Source organism: Poecilia formosa, unplaced genomic scaffold (genome assembly GCF_000485575.1).
Source record: "Poecilia formosa unplaced genomic scaffold, Poecilia_formosa-5.1.2 Scaffold371, whole genome shotgun sequence".
NCBI classification, from domain to species: Eukaryota; Metazoa; Chordata; class Actinopteri; order Cyprinodontiformes; family Poeciliidae; genus Poecilia; species Poecilia formosa.
In genome coordinates, this window is record NW_006800310.1 from 241066 (window position 1) to 258558 (window position 17493).

The window sequence follows — 17493 nt, forward strand, 5'->3', positions numbered from 1 at the left end:
GAAATTACAGCATAATTTCAGCAGTTTATTGCAGAATATTGCAATTTCTCACATTACAACCCGATTTATTACAACTCAATTTATTCCATGTTAAAACAATAAAACATAAACAAAAAGACAACGAATAAAAAATAAATCTACTGCAGAATGTAATTAAACTACAAACATAAAATAATAAGCCAGACTAAATTAATAAAATAAAGAAATCGGTAAGAAAAAATTGAACGACAATGAAAGCATGATTATTTTTTGCTGTAAAAATAAAACTGAAATGAATCCATTCAAGGAAAAAACTGCATCGCTGAAATGTCTGAGGCTAAATTCAGCCAAGAAAAAAGTGAGTTATCAGCTAAAACTGATTCCTGCAGGTAAAGTTTTGTTTGGTTTCCTGATTCACCAAACTGAGTCCCAGTTTCAAACATCTAGCTGCTGATTTGAGGTGAAGTCAAAAAATGTGGAGGTAGCCCACCATCTTTATTCTTTCCGTCCATTTTGTGCTGCCCTGTAGCATGATACCACCATCACCTTGCCCAAGAGCTAGTCCATAGTTAGATGCCTACTTAACTCGGGTTTCTGTGTTTCAACAAGACAACACTGCAAAACCCCAAAGTCTTACCAAGTATTTCTGTCTAGTTTCTAGTGAAAATATCTTAGTACATTTGAAGTAAGACAGAATTAATTTACAAGTAACTTTTCAGCAACAGTATCTTATTTTAAGTTAATAATTCCTTAAAATTGATGAAAAACTACTAGTGAAAATCTGCCAGTGGAACTAATACTTTTTCATCAATATTAAGAAATTATTGACCTAAAACATGCTCCTATTTGCTACGAAAAAAAATACTTGTAAGTTAGTTTTGTTTTATTTAAAGTGTACTAAGATATTTGAACTAGAAACTAGACAAAAATATTTGTAAGACTTTATGTATTTGGAGTTAATGATCTGAAAAAGTCGACTTCTTTGCTCTTCAAACATTTAACCAAACATTAACATTTGTGTATTTTTGCTTTTTTGCAAAAACCCTGTGTGCTTAAAACTTGATTCATAAAAAGGCAGTCTTTGTTTTACATAATCAAATTGACCCTCGAATATGAGTAAATAAATCATTAAATACCTAAAATGAACACTGAAGCCCATGATGAGTGGCAGCATAAACGATGTACAGAATAGGCAGCGTCAGGGGGGCCGGCTGGTAAATGCTTTGTTTTGGTCTGATTTCTGTTGATCCGTTGCTCTAAAACCATCCAGTTTGTTAACTAAATCTCAAACATTTGCAGGAAATTCTGCAGACAACTCAGACCCAAATCTGTCCGGGCAAAAACTCCTGAAAGGCCGTTATCCTGATCTTTGTTGAAAATAAAAATTTTGTTTTTTGAAGCCAACACTGCTTTGGATTTCGAGTCGAGGCGATGCTGCGATTTGTTTCCGCTTCTCTTCCTGAAGAGTAAAATTTTAAAGAAATGTTTTGTTCCTCTAAAGGACATTCTGAGACATCTAAGGAGGTTTCTTCATCTAGTTGCTGTGAGGGGTCAGAGGTCAGCCTATGGCTTCTGAGCCAGGCGGCTTTTTCCCTCCTCCTGTTCAAGCAGCTTGAAGTGAGTGTAGGACAGGATTCCTGCCAGCGTACAGAGGATTCCCAACGCCTGAGGGACAGAGAGAAAGAGAGAGTAGAGAGAGAGAGAGAGAGACAGACAGTTTAGGAGAACATTAATGTTTGACTCCATGGAGCAGAGCTAGAGGAAGTTAGCTTCACCTGGTTGAGTGACAGTGGGTCCTGGAAAAGCAGATATCCTCCAATCAGAGTGATGCAGAACTTGAAATGACCAAACATGTTGTAGCTGAAGGAGGGAGTCAAGGGACAACAAACGGACGGATAAATAAATAATCCCTCTTGAAATACCTGAGCCCTCATCACCACCCTTCCCCCTCTGTGCCTGAAGGATACGTTACAGCCGAAGTGTTCCCGATGATCCAATAGATGGAAAGGTTAACGAGGAACGCCACCACGCCTGAGAACAGCACCGCCACCTGGTTGGAGGGAGAACAGCAACGTTAAAACTTCAGGAAAAAACCAGGGTTAGCCGCTCCGTTAGCCGTAGCATGTTTGATGTCTGACCAGAGCAGTCAGTGACCAGGGTCCGAATATCCCACCGTCTCCGGCCAGCGGCTCAAACAGCGGGATGATCCCGAGGAGGACGGCGGATGACAGAGGAGCCTAAGGTGTACGGAGGGCCAAATGGGACAAGATTTAACAAAATATATCATGAAATAAATAAATAAATGTCTCATTTAATTAAACATACATTTTAAATGATGAAATTAAATATTTTTAGAAATTAAATTCATTTAAAAATACAAAATATGAAAATAAAGGAAAACTTGATGCACAGATTCTCAAAATTCTCTTCGGAAATCTGAAAAGTGTGGCATGCATTTGTTTTCCGGCTATTCAGTTTTTGTGTCCACCAGCTTTGCATGTCTAGACGCTGCAATTCTCGCAAATACTTCTTAGTAAACTTAGCCAAACTGGGTGGAGCGCATCTCTGAAAAGCAGTTATAGTTGTAAAACAGCTAGATTTGGGTATGGACTTTGACTAGGCCATTTTAATATATGTTTTGATCTAAAACATCTAAGCTTGGTCTGAATGTTTGTGTTCAGAAATGTTCTTCCTATAATCAACCAGTATTTAGGAGTTCCTCTGCTTTATAAACAAACCCCCTCAGCATGATGCTGCCAGATGCAGCGTCTCTTTTTGATCAACATGGTATGGAGGGCAAAAACTGTGCAGGCTGTGATTAGTTTTGCAAGTCAGTTGTGATAAGAGAAGTCCCAACTGGTCGAAGGTCGAACTGACCTTCGACCTGCACCAGACTTCTTACCTGATAGTAGAGAAGCTGCATGGAGTTCACCTGGAGCTCATGTTGTTTCGCCCCCACCCACTGAGACACAAAAAGGGTTTTTCTGTCACTTCAGTTTAGTTTCCTGCTCTCAAGAGGATCCATGGGTGGATATTTACTCACCACTTGGTAAAGTGAAGTGACAAGAACCCCCAGTGTTGCAAAAACCATCCCCAACAGGTTGAAACGCACGTCGTAGTAGGAGTTCAATATCACCCCCAAAGTTATGGGTACCTGGAAGGACAAATGAAGCACAACTCTGATCCTTTAGTGAATGTTTTATCAAGGAAACAGCAGATTTCCAAAATCAGTCTTTTATTACCAAAACTAGCAATTATATTTGTAATCGATTAAAAAATTAGCACATTCTGCAGATTTATCATTTAATCACTTAACCCTCCTTTATACAATATTATAAATACATTAAAACATGCAAACAAACAATTAAATTTATTTGCATAAAATGAATTGATTACTTAATTAGGCAGATTAATTACAATTAATCCGATTAATAAGTAATCAGTTTAGTCATAATCCAATAAATTGTCATTAATCCAATTAATTTAAATTAATTAGATTATTGCAATTAATCAAATTAGTAGCAAATATTCTGATTAGCCGCAATTAACCCAATTAGTCAAAATTAATCTGATAAATCAGGATTTATCTGGCTAATTGTGAGTAATCTGATTAGTTGCAGTTAATCCAATAAATTTTAATTTATGCAATTAATTGTGATTAATCAGATTAGTCTCCATTAATCACGATTAGTAATGATTAATTGTGGTTAATCGTTTGAGCCCTATAGATTTTCCTCACTAGCGTCAGCTTAATCTTGGTGGAGAAGGTCTTCTTGTAGTAGGTGGTCTGGATGAGGATGATGACGGGCGTGGTCATGACTTTGGCCAGCTGGTACGTTCCTATCGAGTTGTTCTGCAGAGAGAGGTTGGTGAAGGCCACAAAGCCACAAAAGCTGAGCGCCAACCACATGATCCTGCGCACTGGGAGGCTTTTTGGACAGAAAATGTCCATTTTCTGGCAGATGTAGAGTCCCAACCACGTGACCACAAAATGAATGAGGGTGAGGGTCATGTTGGGGAAGCCGTAGTGGACGTAGATCCACTTGTTGATGAAGACGATGCAGATGGAGGAGAAGAGGTTGACCAGCAGGCCACCGACGATGCGCCGGTTGGCTGAGAACCCAAAGAGCTGCCGGGTCATGGTTCCGGATGGCTCCCAGGTCAACTTTTCCCAGGACGGATTTGTCACACTCAAAATGTAGGACTGCAGAGGGGAAAGAGCAAATCAATGAGGAACACACAGGACTGATGCAGATCGGAGAAAATATAATCTAAAGATAAGAATATTAGAACTAAGTTGATAAAAAGTTCATAAACTCAACTTTTATTATTATTATTATTTTATATTGAACTACAGAAGCAAACAGATCCAGATATAATATAATTTTTATAGAAGATGGATGGATGGATGGATGGATGGATGGACCGACAGACGGATGGATGGATAAACAAATGGGTGATGGATGGATGGATGGATGGATGAAGGATGGATGGATGGATGGATGGATGGACCGACAGACGGATGGATGGATAAACAAATGGGTGATGGATGGACGAACAATTGGATGAAAGGACGGACAGACGCATGGATAAATAGATGGATGATAGAAGGATGAATTTTGGATAAATTAATTGCATAAGAAGCTAATGGATGGACAAAACTTCACCAAATTATTGGACACGTAAACAAATTGAGGGTTGAAAAGATGGACAAATGAACAGATGAATGAATGTATCAACAATTTAATGGACGTTTGGATGACTTTACCTTCAGGACAGAGAATAAAGTCTGAAACTACAATGACTTTCAACACGAAAACAGGAATCAAACCAGTCTCGTTATTCTAGTGGAGACATTTGACTCCAAAGATTTATATTTATCCTTTAGTTTAAAAACTTTATGAACAGGGAAATTTACTTATATTTTTATCCCAAATGTATTAAATATAATAGAAATAATTTAAAAGTGAGTTCCTGTAGCTTTAATGAGAAATGTAGTTTTAATTTTAGAAAAACACACACAACTTGTCAATGTGTCTGAGAGTCTGCCACGCAATGAGAAAAGTTTACCTGGGGCTCTCCATCTTCCTTTCTCCTTCCCTGCTTCACTTCGAGATCCGCTCCGGAAATAACCGAGCCAATCCTAGCCTCGGTTCCCCGTGCTTCCTGCTGCAGTCCCGGGGTTTCCAGATCCAGAATCTCTGCCGAACCTGTGGATTATTCTTCCCAGCCCGTGGACATGCAGCGGTCCAACTGACTAAAGCCTGAATCGTCCTGTTTGTTCCTGTTTCCTCCGAGTTTCACACCGCGGAGCCACAGCGGCAGCTAACGGAGCGGAGGGGGGACTGGAGAGCAGAGATGGGTCAGGCAGAGAGATGGCTCACTACACACAAGAAAAACACTTTATTTTTTATGTTCGTGAAACCTCTTTTTTTATTTTATTTATTATTATTATTATTTTTTACATTTTCTTGTAATTCTCGTAATATTATGACTTTATTCTCAAAATGTTGTTTTATTAGCATGGCCCCAATACTCTAGAACTCAAAAATAAAGTTTAAATCTGTTTATGTTTCATTACTTTCCAATGAAAACATCCAACTGGCAAAACACGAGGGTGTAGGAAATAGTGAATCTTTACACAAATTGTAATAATTTCCGACTGAAGGCACTTGACACAATGTAATCAACGATACTGGGTTTTCAAAATTGTTGACTTTATATATTTTATTTTTTATCCATAGTGAAACACTTAGTTTAGCCCAGTGAATATTGTAAAGGGCTGTAAAAGTAAATTAATTATTGCTGTTGTTATTCTTTAACATTTAAACACGAAGAAACTTAAGTTAACTTTCAAAAAATGGCTTTGACAGGCTCCGTGTGGGTGCAATCTAACTCTTTACCTTAGGGGGCAGAAGAGAGTATTAAGCATGTCAGTTGGCGGAGAGTTTAAAAGAGAAGAAGAAAACCTGCTAAACCTCGTGAAGCGGGAACTGACAGCTCTCCAAAATGGACTGGTAAAATTAGTCATTTTACAATTTTAACTTTTTAGTTGTGTTTAATTTGCTCCTTGTTTTATATTCTACTTGTGTTCATTTTCTTGCTGCGTCGTTTTCTTTAGCGGCAGCTAACTATGCTAACTATGCTAACCCTTCCATTGTGAATGCTGATGCTAGCAGACTAATTTTGTTTACACTTAATTTAAATTGTTGGAAATGGGAAAATGAATTCATTAACGTGAGTAACAGAATGGAGAGAATAAAGACGGTTAGCTTTAAAACCAATAATAACGGAGTTGATGACCCGCTTTAATTAATGATTTTTAATGTTAGAACTTTTCTGTATCAGACAAGCAGATGTCAATGCACAATCACTGCTAAAACCCAGCATCCATAAGAGCAACATTTAATATCCCTTCGGGATCAATAAAGCATATTTTAATTTGAATTGAAAACACACCCGTGTTGGATGTAAACAATTAGATTAGTTAGGAATGTTCTCCAGAAAGTATGAGAGTTACAAACCCAGTAAGACGACTGTTAAGAAGCAACCGACACTTATTCAAGGGTTAGCATACTCAAATAGTACGCTATAAAACTTTATGCAACATTAGCACTACTTTATGGTGTTAATGTTGCATGTTGCATGATCATAACATGAAGTTACACAGATATAAAGCATGAATAGAGTTAATAAATGCACCAATCTGCTCACTGAGCACACACCTGACTTGGCAGTTGTCTAGAAAACGATACATTATTTCTCTAGATGGTAAATGATAAAAAGTCTATGCTGAATGAGCATGCTCTTCAGAGAACAATGCATACAAACACAATGATGGAAAATTGAGTGGATGAAAAACCCATTTAACTCCATCCATATATAGACTATTTCATCATATTTTGCTCTTAAATGTACAACTTTAAGTGATCAGATGAATAAAATACCAACTGGAATACCAACATGTGTCTTTTTGTCCTGAAGGGGTCAGGCTGAGCTGCCGTCTCCGGTGGTGCGAGATGATGAGGTGACGGTTGCCGCCCGCAGGAGGAAGAAAGTGGCCTGTATCCTTAAAGGAAAAATACTTTTATTTGTGAGCTCAGATAAAAAAAAAACCTCCTGATTTTGACTGTTGTTCCTGGAGAAAACAGATTATTTTTGTTTTACATGAGTTGAATGATGAAGATTCCTTTAATCACAGGTTTGTGAATCAGGAGTTTAGAGGTTAAAGATCCTATTGGAGAACATCAGAGTCCAGTAAAGTTATTAAAATGCTGTTTGTGTCCCTCATAGTTAAGTATCTTTGCAGCACATATTGAGAACAGTTGTTTAGTTGATCAATTGCTAACTGCTGTTTTTTTAGGAGGTTTGAAATGAACTAGTCATGGAAATCATTTGTTAGAGAAAAGTTTGGGTTATGTTCCTGACCCTGTGCTCAGTCCCGTCACCCAGCGCCAGCCCCATCGGCCCCTCGTTCACCCCGGCCCGCTCCCTGAGGAACACCCCAGCTTCCCTGTACCGACAGGCTGGTGAGGGTCAAAGTTCAACGTAGGGTTGGGCAATGTGTTAAAAATAAATGAATTTTCCATCTAGCTATGGTTTCCAATCTTAATTTCTAAAATATAAATTACAATTGACAAAAAATATTTTCAAAAAGGGATTTTTATTTTAATTCATCCTTTCTGACGGTGCACAGAGGCGTATTAGGGTCAGGTTACGATATTTAAGATAAAATATTTACCAGAAAAATGGCTTAAAATTACAAGAAAAATTTCAAGTTCAAATTACAACTTTGACTCTGGTATTATTACAACTGTATTTTTGTATCATCATAACTTTTATTTATAAAAAAGAAAATCTTAGCCTGGCCCTAATACTCCACTGTAAATTTGACTTGTATTCAAAGTCCAAAACAAGATGGCCGCCCTGACATTACTGAACTATGGAGGTCCAAAAAGTTGATTGGCGGGAGAAAAAAAAAATCCAGATATTCCAAAAATTAAATCTTCAAAACCAAAAAATTTGTTTCATTCCCCAGCCCAGTCCAACTATTTTGCCATCAAACCACTTCATGTTGGACTAAACCCCAAACTTTGCTCCCGTCTTTTTGTCTCCAAGTCACTCCCAGAGTTCCAGACGTCTCCTCCATTTTGGTTTCTGGCTCTCGGACGCCACGATACACACACACACCCCGACACAACGTGGTGAGACACGCATTCAGAAGCGCATCTTGTATTTGGGTTTGTTTGTATTTAATTTTTTTGCGTGTGAGCAGAACTTGGAGGACAGCGATTGGACCAACAGCTTGTATATGTCCCCCGTCTCCGGGTTGGACAGCAGCAGCTTCTTCAGAGACGACGAGGCGAACCTGAGCTCAGCGCTGCTGAAGGAGGACGACCCTGGAGAGGATGGTGAGGTACTCCTGTCCGATTGGCTGCTGTGTTGTTTTGATCGTCACGTTTTAACATCGTGCTCTCTGATTGGCTCAGTGGCCGCCAGTCTTTTCCCAGAGTTCCTGGCCTCCTTCCTGAAACACTCTTCTTCTGCTGTGTTTGAGCTGCTGGAGGATTATCAGAACATCTGCCAGGAGAAGGTACCAGAAACAGAACCATGGAGTTCTGCTTCTTACATTTTATTTATTCTATTTAGGGCTGGATGACAAATCAGTAACAATATATCTCACATTTATCAAGAGATATATTGTTATTGATTTATTGTGATCAGAATAAATAGTTAATACATCTGATAAAATATGAGATATTTAGAATATTTGCTGACCTCTGATACAGTTAACTAACTGACTCATTCTTTGGTTACCTAGCAACAACCTGCTGGCAGTTTCAAGTCCTCCCACCCCCCAACTTTGGTTGCCTAGCAACAACTAGTTGGGTAACTGGCGCAGCAGCAGTTTAATGTTCTGCCACTCTGCCTCAAAACAGCATAAAAATAAAAAGAATGGAGAGAAAAACTGTATAAAACAGGAAACGCCACACCAAATGAAATTTAAAACAAAAAACGAATCAATAATATCGACTGATATGATACGTTTTCCAGCTGTAGTTCTATTACATTATCCCATAAATGATTGTGATAAACAGTGACGAAACAGTTGGATATCATATTGAACTAAAATAGTAATATTAATGCAATTATACCGACAATAAGATAAAAAAAAAACTACTTTAATTTCCAAAGAACATTTAACACTGTAACTAAAACAACAATAACTAAAATGGATTATGAAGTTTAGGTATGGTTTTAAATAGAGTATGAAAAGTCTAAATTCCTGGCTGCGTTTTGATGAATAAAGACAGAACCTGATGTTGGTTCTGTTGCAGGTGAACGTTCTGCAGTCCGTGGTGCTGCGAGCGGGTCAGAACAGTAAGACGGCGGGCGTCCGCTGGCTGCTGCAGCAGGAGAACTGCACCTGGAGGCTCATCGCCTCTCTCTACAGGTATCCATCCAACCCCCTCATTCCGCCTTCGTCTCCTTTTTAAATTAACCTGGGGTCTGATTCTGCAGAGATCGGGTCCAGTTGGCGCTGGAGGAGGACATGATGATCGACATGGTTGTAAGTGGAAGTTTTTTAAAATTAAAAATGAGGCAAAAGCTGCAAGATTAGAAGAATTCCTGAATTTGGAAGAAAAATAGGAAGAAGTCATTTCTATTACTTCTTTCTTCATGCAGCGTTAATTTTGTTAGCCGCCGTCACGTTTGAACAATAAACATGTCAGAAAACGTTGTGATGCATCTGAAGAAAAGATGAGATTTTTAGTTTTTGTCTGCAGGTTCCCAGTGAAAGTGAGAAGGTTGTTGTGGAGCAACTTTTCCAGAGAGACGCCATCGTTCGACAGAGCCAGGTAACGCGCAAGAAACGGCACATTCTGCATGTTTTTTATTTTACCACTTAAGCTTATTTTATGTAATATTAAAAAAATATTAATTAAGAAATCTATTGAGTTGAACATTTTACTGCCTAAGATGCAACAACAAATCATTTAAGACTCAAACAGTTAATTGGATTCATCATGATGAATCGATTAATGAAATTATCTTTAATTTAGTAATCGATTAATCATTAACTTGCTGAAAAAAACATGTGTCTAAATGTACTAATGAGAAAATTAAAATGTTCAGTTTATTCAGAATATTATGAAAGGTTCAGTTCTTCATGTTGTGGAAAGACGGTCAGTCCTGATTCTAGAGAAAACTCAGGTTTTTATGTTTTATTAAATTTACCTTTAGGATCCATAAAGTATTTTTATATTTTTGAATATGAATTTCATTTAAAGATGAATCTTTGCTCATTTTGCAAATTTTTGGACTTCATTCTACTGAAACAATATTGAAATTAAAATGTTTTTTACTGCAGCTGGTGGTTGATTGGCTAGAGAGCATCGCCAAGGATCAGATCGGAGATTTTTCCGATAATATTGAATACTACGCCAAAAACGTCTGCTGGTGAGTTTATCTGTTAATGATTCCTTGGTGAAACTCACCTGCGTGTTTTAAAACGCGTGTCTGCGTTTCAGGGAGAACACGCTTCACGCTCTGAAGATGAGGAGCAGCAGTGCCTCCGACTTCCACGTTCCTCTGGTCACAGAGCTGGTGAGGCTCGGTTCTGCAGAGGACACCGGTCCGTACGCGTCGTTAGCATGTAAGCATGTAACGGTTGCATTTTTCTGCTCAGGACCCAGACGCTCCCCTCCGACAACAGCGCCCCCTGGCGGACCTGGACAGAGAAGACGATGCCCGGCTGCTGAAGAACCTGTTCACCCTGATCCGAGCAGGAATGACAGACGAGGTGCAGCAAACTTCACTTCGTTGATCAGGATTTTTCTCTTTCAGCTTTTATTGCGTTTTTGCATGTTTTGGGTTTTGTTTCCAGGCTCAGAGGCTTTGTAAACGCTGCGGTCAGGCCTGGAGAGCAGCAACTCTGGAGGGCTGGAAACTCTACCATGACCCCAACATGATCTCAGGTCACTACTGACCAAATGTTCACATGATTATTGTTCTTAAAAATAGGAGTGATGATGACCACAGATGGAAAATTATGAAAAAAAAAAAAGAAAACTGCAAAACTAAGGAATAATCTGAGTGTTTGTTCCTGCAGGAAACTCAGAGCTGCAGCCTGTTGAGGGAAACCCACAGCGAGGGATCTGGAAGGCCTGCTGCTGGAGGATGGCAGAGGAGGTCCGCTCACCTTCACCTGCTGCGTCCAATAGGAAGCAAAATATTGAGCTTAAGATTGAAAAAGTTTCCCTTATTGCTTTCTATTGTTTTTCCTAGCAAACATAACTGAATTTAGGCAAAATTTTAATTGAGACACATTTCACACTTAAAGCAGAGCTGCACCTAAAGATTATTGTAGTGATCAATTATTCTGACTGTTAATTGGATAAGAAATCTGCATATTTTTCATAAAAGCCTATTTTCTTACACAATATTAGATATATGTTAAGATACAAATAAAAAATAAATCAAAAGGAGCTCAATGCATAGTTGTCATGCAACGTCACACTTCCAGGAACTTTGTAGCTGACGGCCATCTTGGTAGTGGCCTGAGTTTGTTACTTTTTAAGCAAATTGGCATTTTTTGAGATTGTATTCTCCAGTTAATGATTAATTGATTACTAAGTCGACAATTATTTTAATAATCGATTAATCATGACTAATTGTTCAGCCCTGATTCAAATCTGAATTTTTTGTTCTTGTTCCAGGAGCAGCTGAACAGATACGAACGGGCGATCTACGCCAGCCTGAGTGGAAACATCAAACCGGTGAGTTTTTCTCTTCAGATGTAGCTCAGAATGAAACGGACCCCAAGGTTCAACACTGGGCCCGTTCTCAAACTAACTATGTTTCATCAATATTAAGGAATTATTGACTTGAAACAAACTCGCTGAAAATTTACGTGTAAGTTGTTTTATTTCAAGTGAATTAAGATGTTTGGATTAGAAACTAGACCATAAATACTGGGTAAGATTTTATGTTTTTGCAGTGCATCAAATTTTCACCTTAACGTTAATAAAACGGTTTGCATGTTTTTTTCTAAGAGCAAAAATGAAGAATAAGGTCCAATTATTACAGTGGATGTACAAGTATTAACACCAGTATAAATACTTAGGTAATTGATTTTCATTAAAAAATATTAATAAATAAAAATGTATGGAATTTTAGACTTTGGACCAAAAAAAATCTAATTCATATCATCACTATAAAATATTCCAAGTTATATTTAATGTAACCATAGTAATAATATAATATAACCTGTTTGTGAGCTACATATGGAAATTAGCCTCTCTGGCTAAATCTGTCACATTTACGTGATTTATCCGTTTTCACGTTATTCGATAATAAATCTGAATCTAAAGTTTCTGGCTGCTGGCCGTTTGTGTGCTTCAGATCCTGGCCGTGTGCGAGTCGTGGGAGGATTGCGTTTGGGCGTACTTCCGGGTCATGGTGGACTCGCTGGTGGAAAAGGATCTGATGTCATCTGGCATGACGCATCAGGAGCTGGAGACACTACCGCGGGAATATCTGGAGGCCAAGTAAGACACACAGAGCTGGAGGGGAACCGCAGGAGGAGCCTGGCTCTGATTTCTCTGCTGTCTTCCTTCCTCTCAGCTGGACCATGGAGAAAGTTTTCGAGGAGCTGCAGGCGTCAGAATCGAAGGTGAACCTCCTGATGAATGAATGAGGGTCGACGTTATGAACACATGACTGTAAATCTGTGAATCTGTTTCTGTGTCGTTGGAGCAGAGAGTTCTGGAGGAAACCAGAGAACATTTTCATGTCATCCAAAAGTTTGTGATTCTTGGCGATCTGGATGGTGAGATTATCTCCAGTTCCTGATATTTTTGCTGATTTTTATTTTTATTTTTTTGCTCATTCTGACTCTTGTGTCGTCATCAGGTCTGATGGAGGAGTTTTCTGATTGGCTCACGGCCTCTAAGCCCCTCCCTCTGCACCTGCTGCGCTTCATGACTCACCTGGTGTTGTTTTTCCGCTCCCTGGGTTTGGCTTTAAAGGTAAGGTTTTGTTTTTATGTTTATGTATGAAGGGAAGTAGCAGTGAGGTAATTTCTTTGTTTTGAAGGAGGAAGCGTGTGTGGACGTGCTGAAAGCGTACGTCTCCCTCCTGATCCGGGACCAGCAGACCGACCTGGTGGCGAGTTACGTGGGTCAGCTTCCCGCGGCGCTGGCCACCAACCAGTACGCCGCCTTCCTGGAAACGGTCAGCCAGCCAGAGCAGCGCCCCCGCTGCCTGCAGCTGGCAACTGCAGCAGGTTGGTTGTTGCAAACCTGCAGACATTGCTGCAAAACATTTAGTTTTTTATTCATCATTCCATAATTTTTACAAATAATTTAGTGTAAATGTTGCCTCATAGATTTGGATTTTAGATGACCATGAGTTCTGCAGCAGAAAATGTTATTATTAATGAAGTTTTTAATAACAATCCTGTCCATTTATGATAAAATATGTAACATTAAATCAATTCATTGCACCAAAAACTGGATGAAAAGTCTTCTTTCATGTTTTGATCTCAGCTAGCCTTTTTTTAAGGATAATTTTGTTTACACAGACTTCATAATTTATTTTGTTTTATGTTGTTTTTGTTTGTTTATTTTGGATATTTAAAATGTCTTCCAGCTCCAGTGTTAAACACTCATTAGAATTTAAAGTTTATTGATATTTGAGAATGTCTTCTTACATTTTTATCATCATAATATTACTTTAAAATGGTCTTAATAAACATTATTGTTTATTGCTTCAACTTTTGGGAAAATTTATTTTTCTAGCAACATTAGTTACTGTGACAGATGTATTAATTAAATTAATTTTATTTTCTTAGTCCTGATGGGTTTTTTGAGCAGTTGGTTCCTTTCATTCCTTTCATTTTTCGTTTGCTAAGCTAGTTTGATGGATCAGAAACATTTTAATAATTTAAATAAATTATTTTAACTTATTTTTTATATAAAAAAGATTAAATAAAACATGTAGGGTTTAATTTATGGGATAAATATTATTTAGCATTTTTTCTCACCTTCCCTGTAACTTTGAGGCCTCCACAGCGCCCCCTGGCGGCCAGCGCTCTGAATAACACTGACCGGCTGTGAAGCCTCCACAGCGCCCCCTGGCGGCCAGCGCTCTGAATAACACTGACCATGTGTGTTCAGGTCTGGACGTTTCTGCGATCACCCGGCTGGTGGTGGAGACGGTGCGGCGCAGAGACGACGCAGGTTTTACGCATCACAGCCAGACGCTGGAGACGGGAACGACTCAGGTAAAAACCAGCGTCGGATTAAAACGTTATTTACAGCTGAAACCAGATGTTTTCAAGGACGAGCTTCATATTTAACATTAATTTCTTGGAGGGTTTCCTAAACTACAGTTGATCTTTTTCTATTCAACATGGAACCAGGAAGCAAAATCTGACTCATCAAAAGTGTCTTAAATTCCTTCTTTTTTTCTCTCCTTCCTTTCTTCCTTCTTGCCTTCCATACCCTTCTTCCTTTTTGCTTTTTTCCTTGTTTCCTTTCTTCTTCCCTACCATCCATGTGTCCTAATTTACTTATTTCCTTTCTTCCTTTCCAATCTTCTTTCTAAACTTCTTCCTACTTTCCTTTCATCCTTTTCTCCGTCCATCCTTAATTCTTTTCTTCCTTCCTGTCACCGTTTCCTCTGCTCTCGTAGGACGACCAGAAGAAGATTGATGTCATTGATTGGCTGCTGTTTGACCCCGCCCACCGGGCCGAGGCGCTGAAGCAGTCCAACGCCATCATGAGGAACTTCTTGGGTACTTCTGATTCGCCGTCTGGAATTTTTTATTCTTTTCTTTTTACCTTTTCTCCTGGTATTGTGACTGACAGCGCCATCTTGTTTCTGCCTCAGCGCTGCAGAAACACGACGCGGCCAAGGCCGTTTTCTCCAAAGTTCCTGAGGATTCGATGAGGGAGATTTACTCGCAGTGGACCGCTGTCGGTCAGACCGCTCCCCTTCCTGCGGAGGACGAGAACGCCATCAGGGAGCACCTGTGCATCAGAGCCTACCTGGTCAGTGGGCGGGGCTCTGATGACATCAGCGTGCGGTACCAATGCTAACGCTATCCTTTTACAGGAAGCCCATGAGGCATTCACTGACTGGTTCAGCCACAGCAGCTCCGCTCCACAGAGGCCAGCGTTGGCGCCAGAGGCCAAATTCACAGAGAGAGTGGCCAATGAGATGAAAGAGAAGGAGTACCAGGTAAAAACAGATTCTTAGGCAGCATCGTGTAAAATCTGCGTTTTTTTTATCTTTATATCATGTTATAAAGTTTTTCCCTCATCAAAAACAAACCTGGAGTTTTGCTATAATCCTTTAATGCATGTTTAAGAAGTCCTTTAATCTCCATGGCAACCATTCAGCTGTGCAAAACACCTGGGTGGACCTAGCCCCGCCTTCAGGGATGCAGCCAATTCAAATCAAATAAATGGTTAAATTTCCAGTTTTCTGATAAAGGCAAACATATTTCATTGAGTTGTTACCTTTGCTGCAGTTCCTCCAGTTGAGCAAGCATGAGGCGACGGTGGGGAAGAAAACACTCTGCTTGTGTTGCTCTGAGATTCAGAGATAAAATGTTCTGTTCAAAAACAAACAGGAAGTTTAGTTCCAACCTGACTGAAATCGTAATAAAGATCGGCCATGTTGCAGCTCCAGTTGGGTGTGAATCGAGTGTTTTTGTGCTTCAGGCCTCCAGGACGGAGTGGTCGAGTCGCCTTGACGTCCTGACTGAAGACGTGAAGGAGAGAATCTACAACGTGTTGCTGTTCGTAGACGGAGGCTGGATGGTCGACAACAGAGAGGTTCGTTCATTCTGCCATTAGGTTTCCCTCATTTAGCTATAAACCGAACCAAAATATTACAACCCAATACAAGAAATAAAACATTTTATTGAGCTTGTTTTAATTTATCAAGCGATAGACCTAAACGCACTAATCGTGCGTATTTGTTCCTAGGAGTCTGAGCCAGATGAGGAGCGAAGCCACCAGATGGCAGCGTTGCGCTCCCTCTGTCTTCCTCGCCTCACCTTCCTGTTGCTCAGCGTGCTGCAGAGTTCCTCCAGACACCAGGAGGTGCTGCGGCTCGCCGACATCATCTCATCTGACCAGCATAAACTCTACCAGGTAACCGGGATAAACTCCAGCTTTAATCGCCTCTAAATGTCAGTTCTCTACGACGGGATATTAGGGCCATGGTGGATGGAAACAAGAAGTAAATTTACCCCTAAAGACTCTAATGTCAGGAATTTTACAGAACAAAATGGACATTTCTGAGGTCAAAAAGTTAAAAAAAATTGTTTAAAGAAAATTCAGAAAATTTGTGATTACTTGGAAAACAGTAACATTTCCAAGCTCCAACATTCCAAAATTTGCAAGAAAAAACTTGGAAATTTTTAACTTTAGATGGTTGAAAATTTGAGATTAATCTCAGAAATTTGCTAGAAAAAAAACTCAGAAATTTCTGTGCTCCAAAAGTTAAAAATGTGTGAGAGAAAAAGGAAAGACTCAGGAATATTGGCATTAATATGTATTAATCTTCAAATTAATCTCAGAATTTTGCTATGAAAAGATTGGAAATTTCCCAGATTTCTCTCTAAATTTCTGAGATTAATCTCAATACTCCTAAATCTGTAAAGTCGAAAATATTTTTAATTTTTTTAGCATTTTTTTTACTTTAAAACTAAGAACCTCCAGATTAATCCCAAAATTTGAGTTTGTTTTGAACAAATGTTTGATATTTTCAGAAAATATGTGAGCGTAATCTCAAACTTTGAGTTTTTCAGAGGAAATTTCCTCTTTAGTGGCCCTAACACAGCCTGGCAGTTCTCTGCTCTGAGATGACATTGATTGATCCATTGAAATGTTGATGAAGGTTTTTTGTTTTGCAGGTTTTCTCTAAAGAGGAGCTGAGGAGGTTCCTCCAGAAGCTGCGGGACTCGTCGCTCGCTCTGCTGGATCAGGGACTCGGCCCGCTGGGCTACGACCTTCAGCCGTGACCTCAGAGGAACCTCCACAAATTCAGAACATTGTTTGAATTCCTAGTCTCTTGTTTTTCTAAATTGTTTGTTCTTTTTTTTTTCCCAAAATAAAAGCTTTTCTCTTGTAGCAGAGTTGTGGATATTCACTTTTGGTTCCTCTTGAATATAATCAAATTCTGATGAATCCTTGTTTTTGTTCTCCCAAAGACAAAAAAAGAGCAAATATCTTTGTTTTGGACAACTCCAGGAGGTCCACAAAGTATATGCTGCTACCAACTGTTGAAAATTAAAATATTTAATTTTTCTATGTAAAAAATTTGATTGCAGCTAATTTAGTAATCTTTTAACTGTTAGCTGGAGTATAATGGCTCAAAAAAGCCATTTGCTGAAAGAACAAGTCAGAGCAGAACAAGCTGAAATTGTACAAAAAATACACATTTTGCATTTTATAGATACATCAGTAAATATGTTCTACCCAGAACTCAAGTGGCAGT

General features: G+C 39.1%; 2 protein-coding genes across 3 annotated transcripts; one reads left to right on the forward strand and one right to left on the reverse strand.

Annotated features, from left to right (window-relative positions):
• Positions 1 to 1008: 1008 nt before the first annotated feature.
• Positions 1009 to 5343, reverse strand: slc35e3 (solute carrier family 35 member E3). Its single transcript, XM_007575177.2, has 8 exons — positions 5050 to 5343; positions 3719 to 4183; positions 3023 to 3133; positions 2882 to 2941; positions 2118 to 2216; positions 1947 to 2029; positions 1755 to 1839; positions 1009 to 1644 (listed from the first exon to the last, which is right to left on the reverse strand). The coding sequence occupies exons 2-8, from the start codon at positions 4118 to 4120 to the stop codon at positions 1543 to 1545; spliced, it is 942 nt and encodes a 313-aa protein (XP_007575239.1). The 5' UTR covers positions 4121 to 4183; positions 5050 to 5343; the 3' UTR covers positions 1009 to 1542.
• Positions 5344 to 5908: 565 nt separating this feature from the next.
• Positions 5909 to 17131, forward strand: nup107 (nucleoporin 107). Of its 2 annotated transcripts, none has more exons than XM_007575178.2 (27): positions 5909 to 5996; positions 6964 to 7043; positions 7419 to 7508; positions 8098 to 8183; positions 8255 to 8390; positions 8469 to 8572; positions 9318 to 9433; positions 9502 to 9550; positions 9768 to 9839; positions 10352 to 10440; positions 10512 to 10587; positions 10670 to 10783; positions 10868 to 10958; positions 11093 to 11172; positions 11700 to 11759; positions 12385 to 12530; positions 12607 to 12655; positions 12742 to 12811; positions 12895 to 13010; positions 13078 to 13267; positions 14160 to 14266; positions 14677 to 14779; positions 14875 to 15035; positions 15100 to 15225; positions 15711 to 15824; positions 15978 to 16145; positions 16910 to 17131. In XM_007575178.2, the coding sequence occupies exons 1-27, from the start codon at positions 5989 to 5991 to the stop codon at positions 17015 to 17017; spliced, it is 2709 nt and encodes a 902-aa protein (XP_007575240.1). In that variant the 5' UTR covers positions 5909 to 5988; the 3' UTR covers positions 17018 to 17131. The 2 variants fall into 2 exon arrangements, with proteins under 2 accessions (XP_007575240.1, XP_016517892.1); XM_016662406.1 differs by having other exon boundaries at positions 15981 to 16145.
• The last annotated feature ends 362 nt before the right edge of the window (positions 17132 to 17493 follow it).

Bases quoted from the DNA above. Each gene is read 5' to 3' on its own strand.
- nup107 (XM_007575178.2), top strand. The intron at 8,573-9,317 runs GTACCAGAAACA...GTTCTGTTGCAG, and splicing joins AGAACATCTGCCAGGAGAAG to GTGAACGTTCTGCAGTCCGT. The intron at 12,531-12,606 runs GTAAGACACACA...CCTTCCTCTCAG, and splicing joins CGGGAATATCTGGAGGCCAA to CTGGACCATGGAGAAAGTTT.
- slc35e3 (XM_007575177.2), bottom strand. From the start codon at position 4,120: ATGACCCGGCAGCTCTTTGGGTTCTCAGCCAACCGGCGCATCGTCGGT. The intron at 3,134-3,718 runs GTGAGGAAAATC...TTGTCCTTCCAG, and splicing joins CCAAGATTAAGCTGACGCTA to GTACCCATAACTTTGGGGGT. The intron at 1,840-1,946 runs GTATCCTTCAGG...TCCCTCCTTCAG, and splicing joins GGGAACACTTCGGCTGTAAC to CTACAACATGTTTGGTCATT.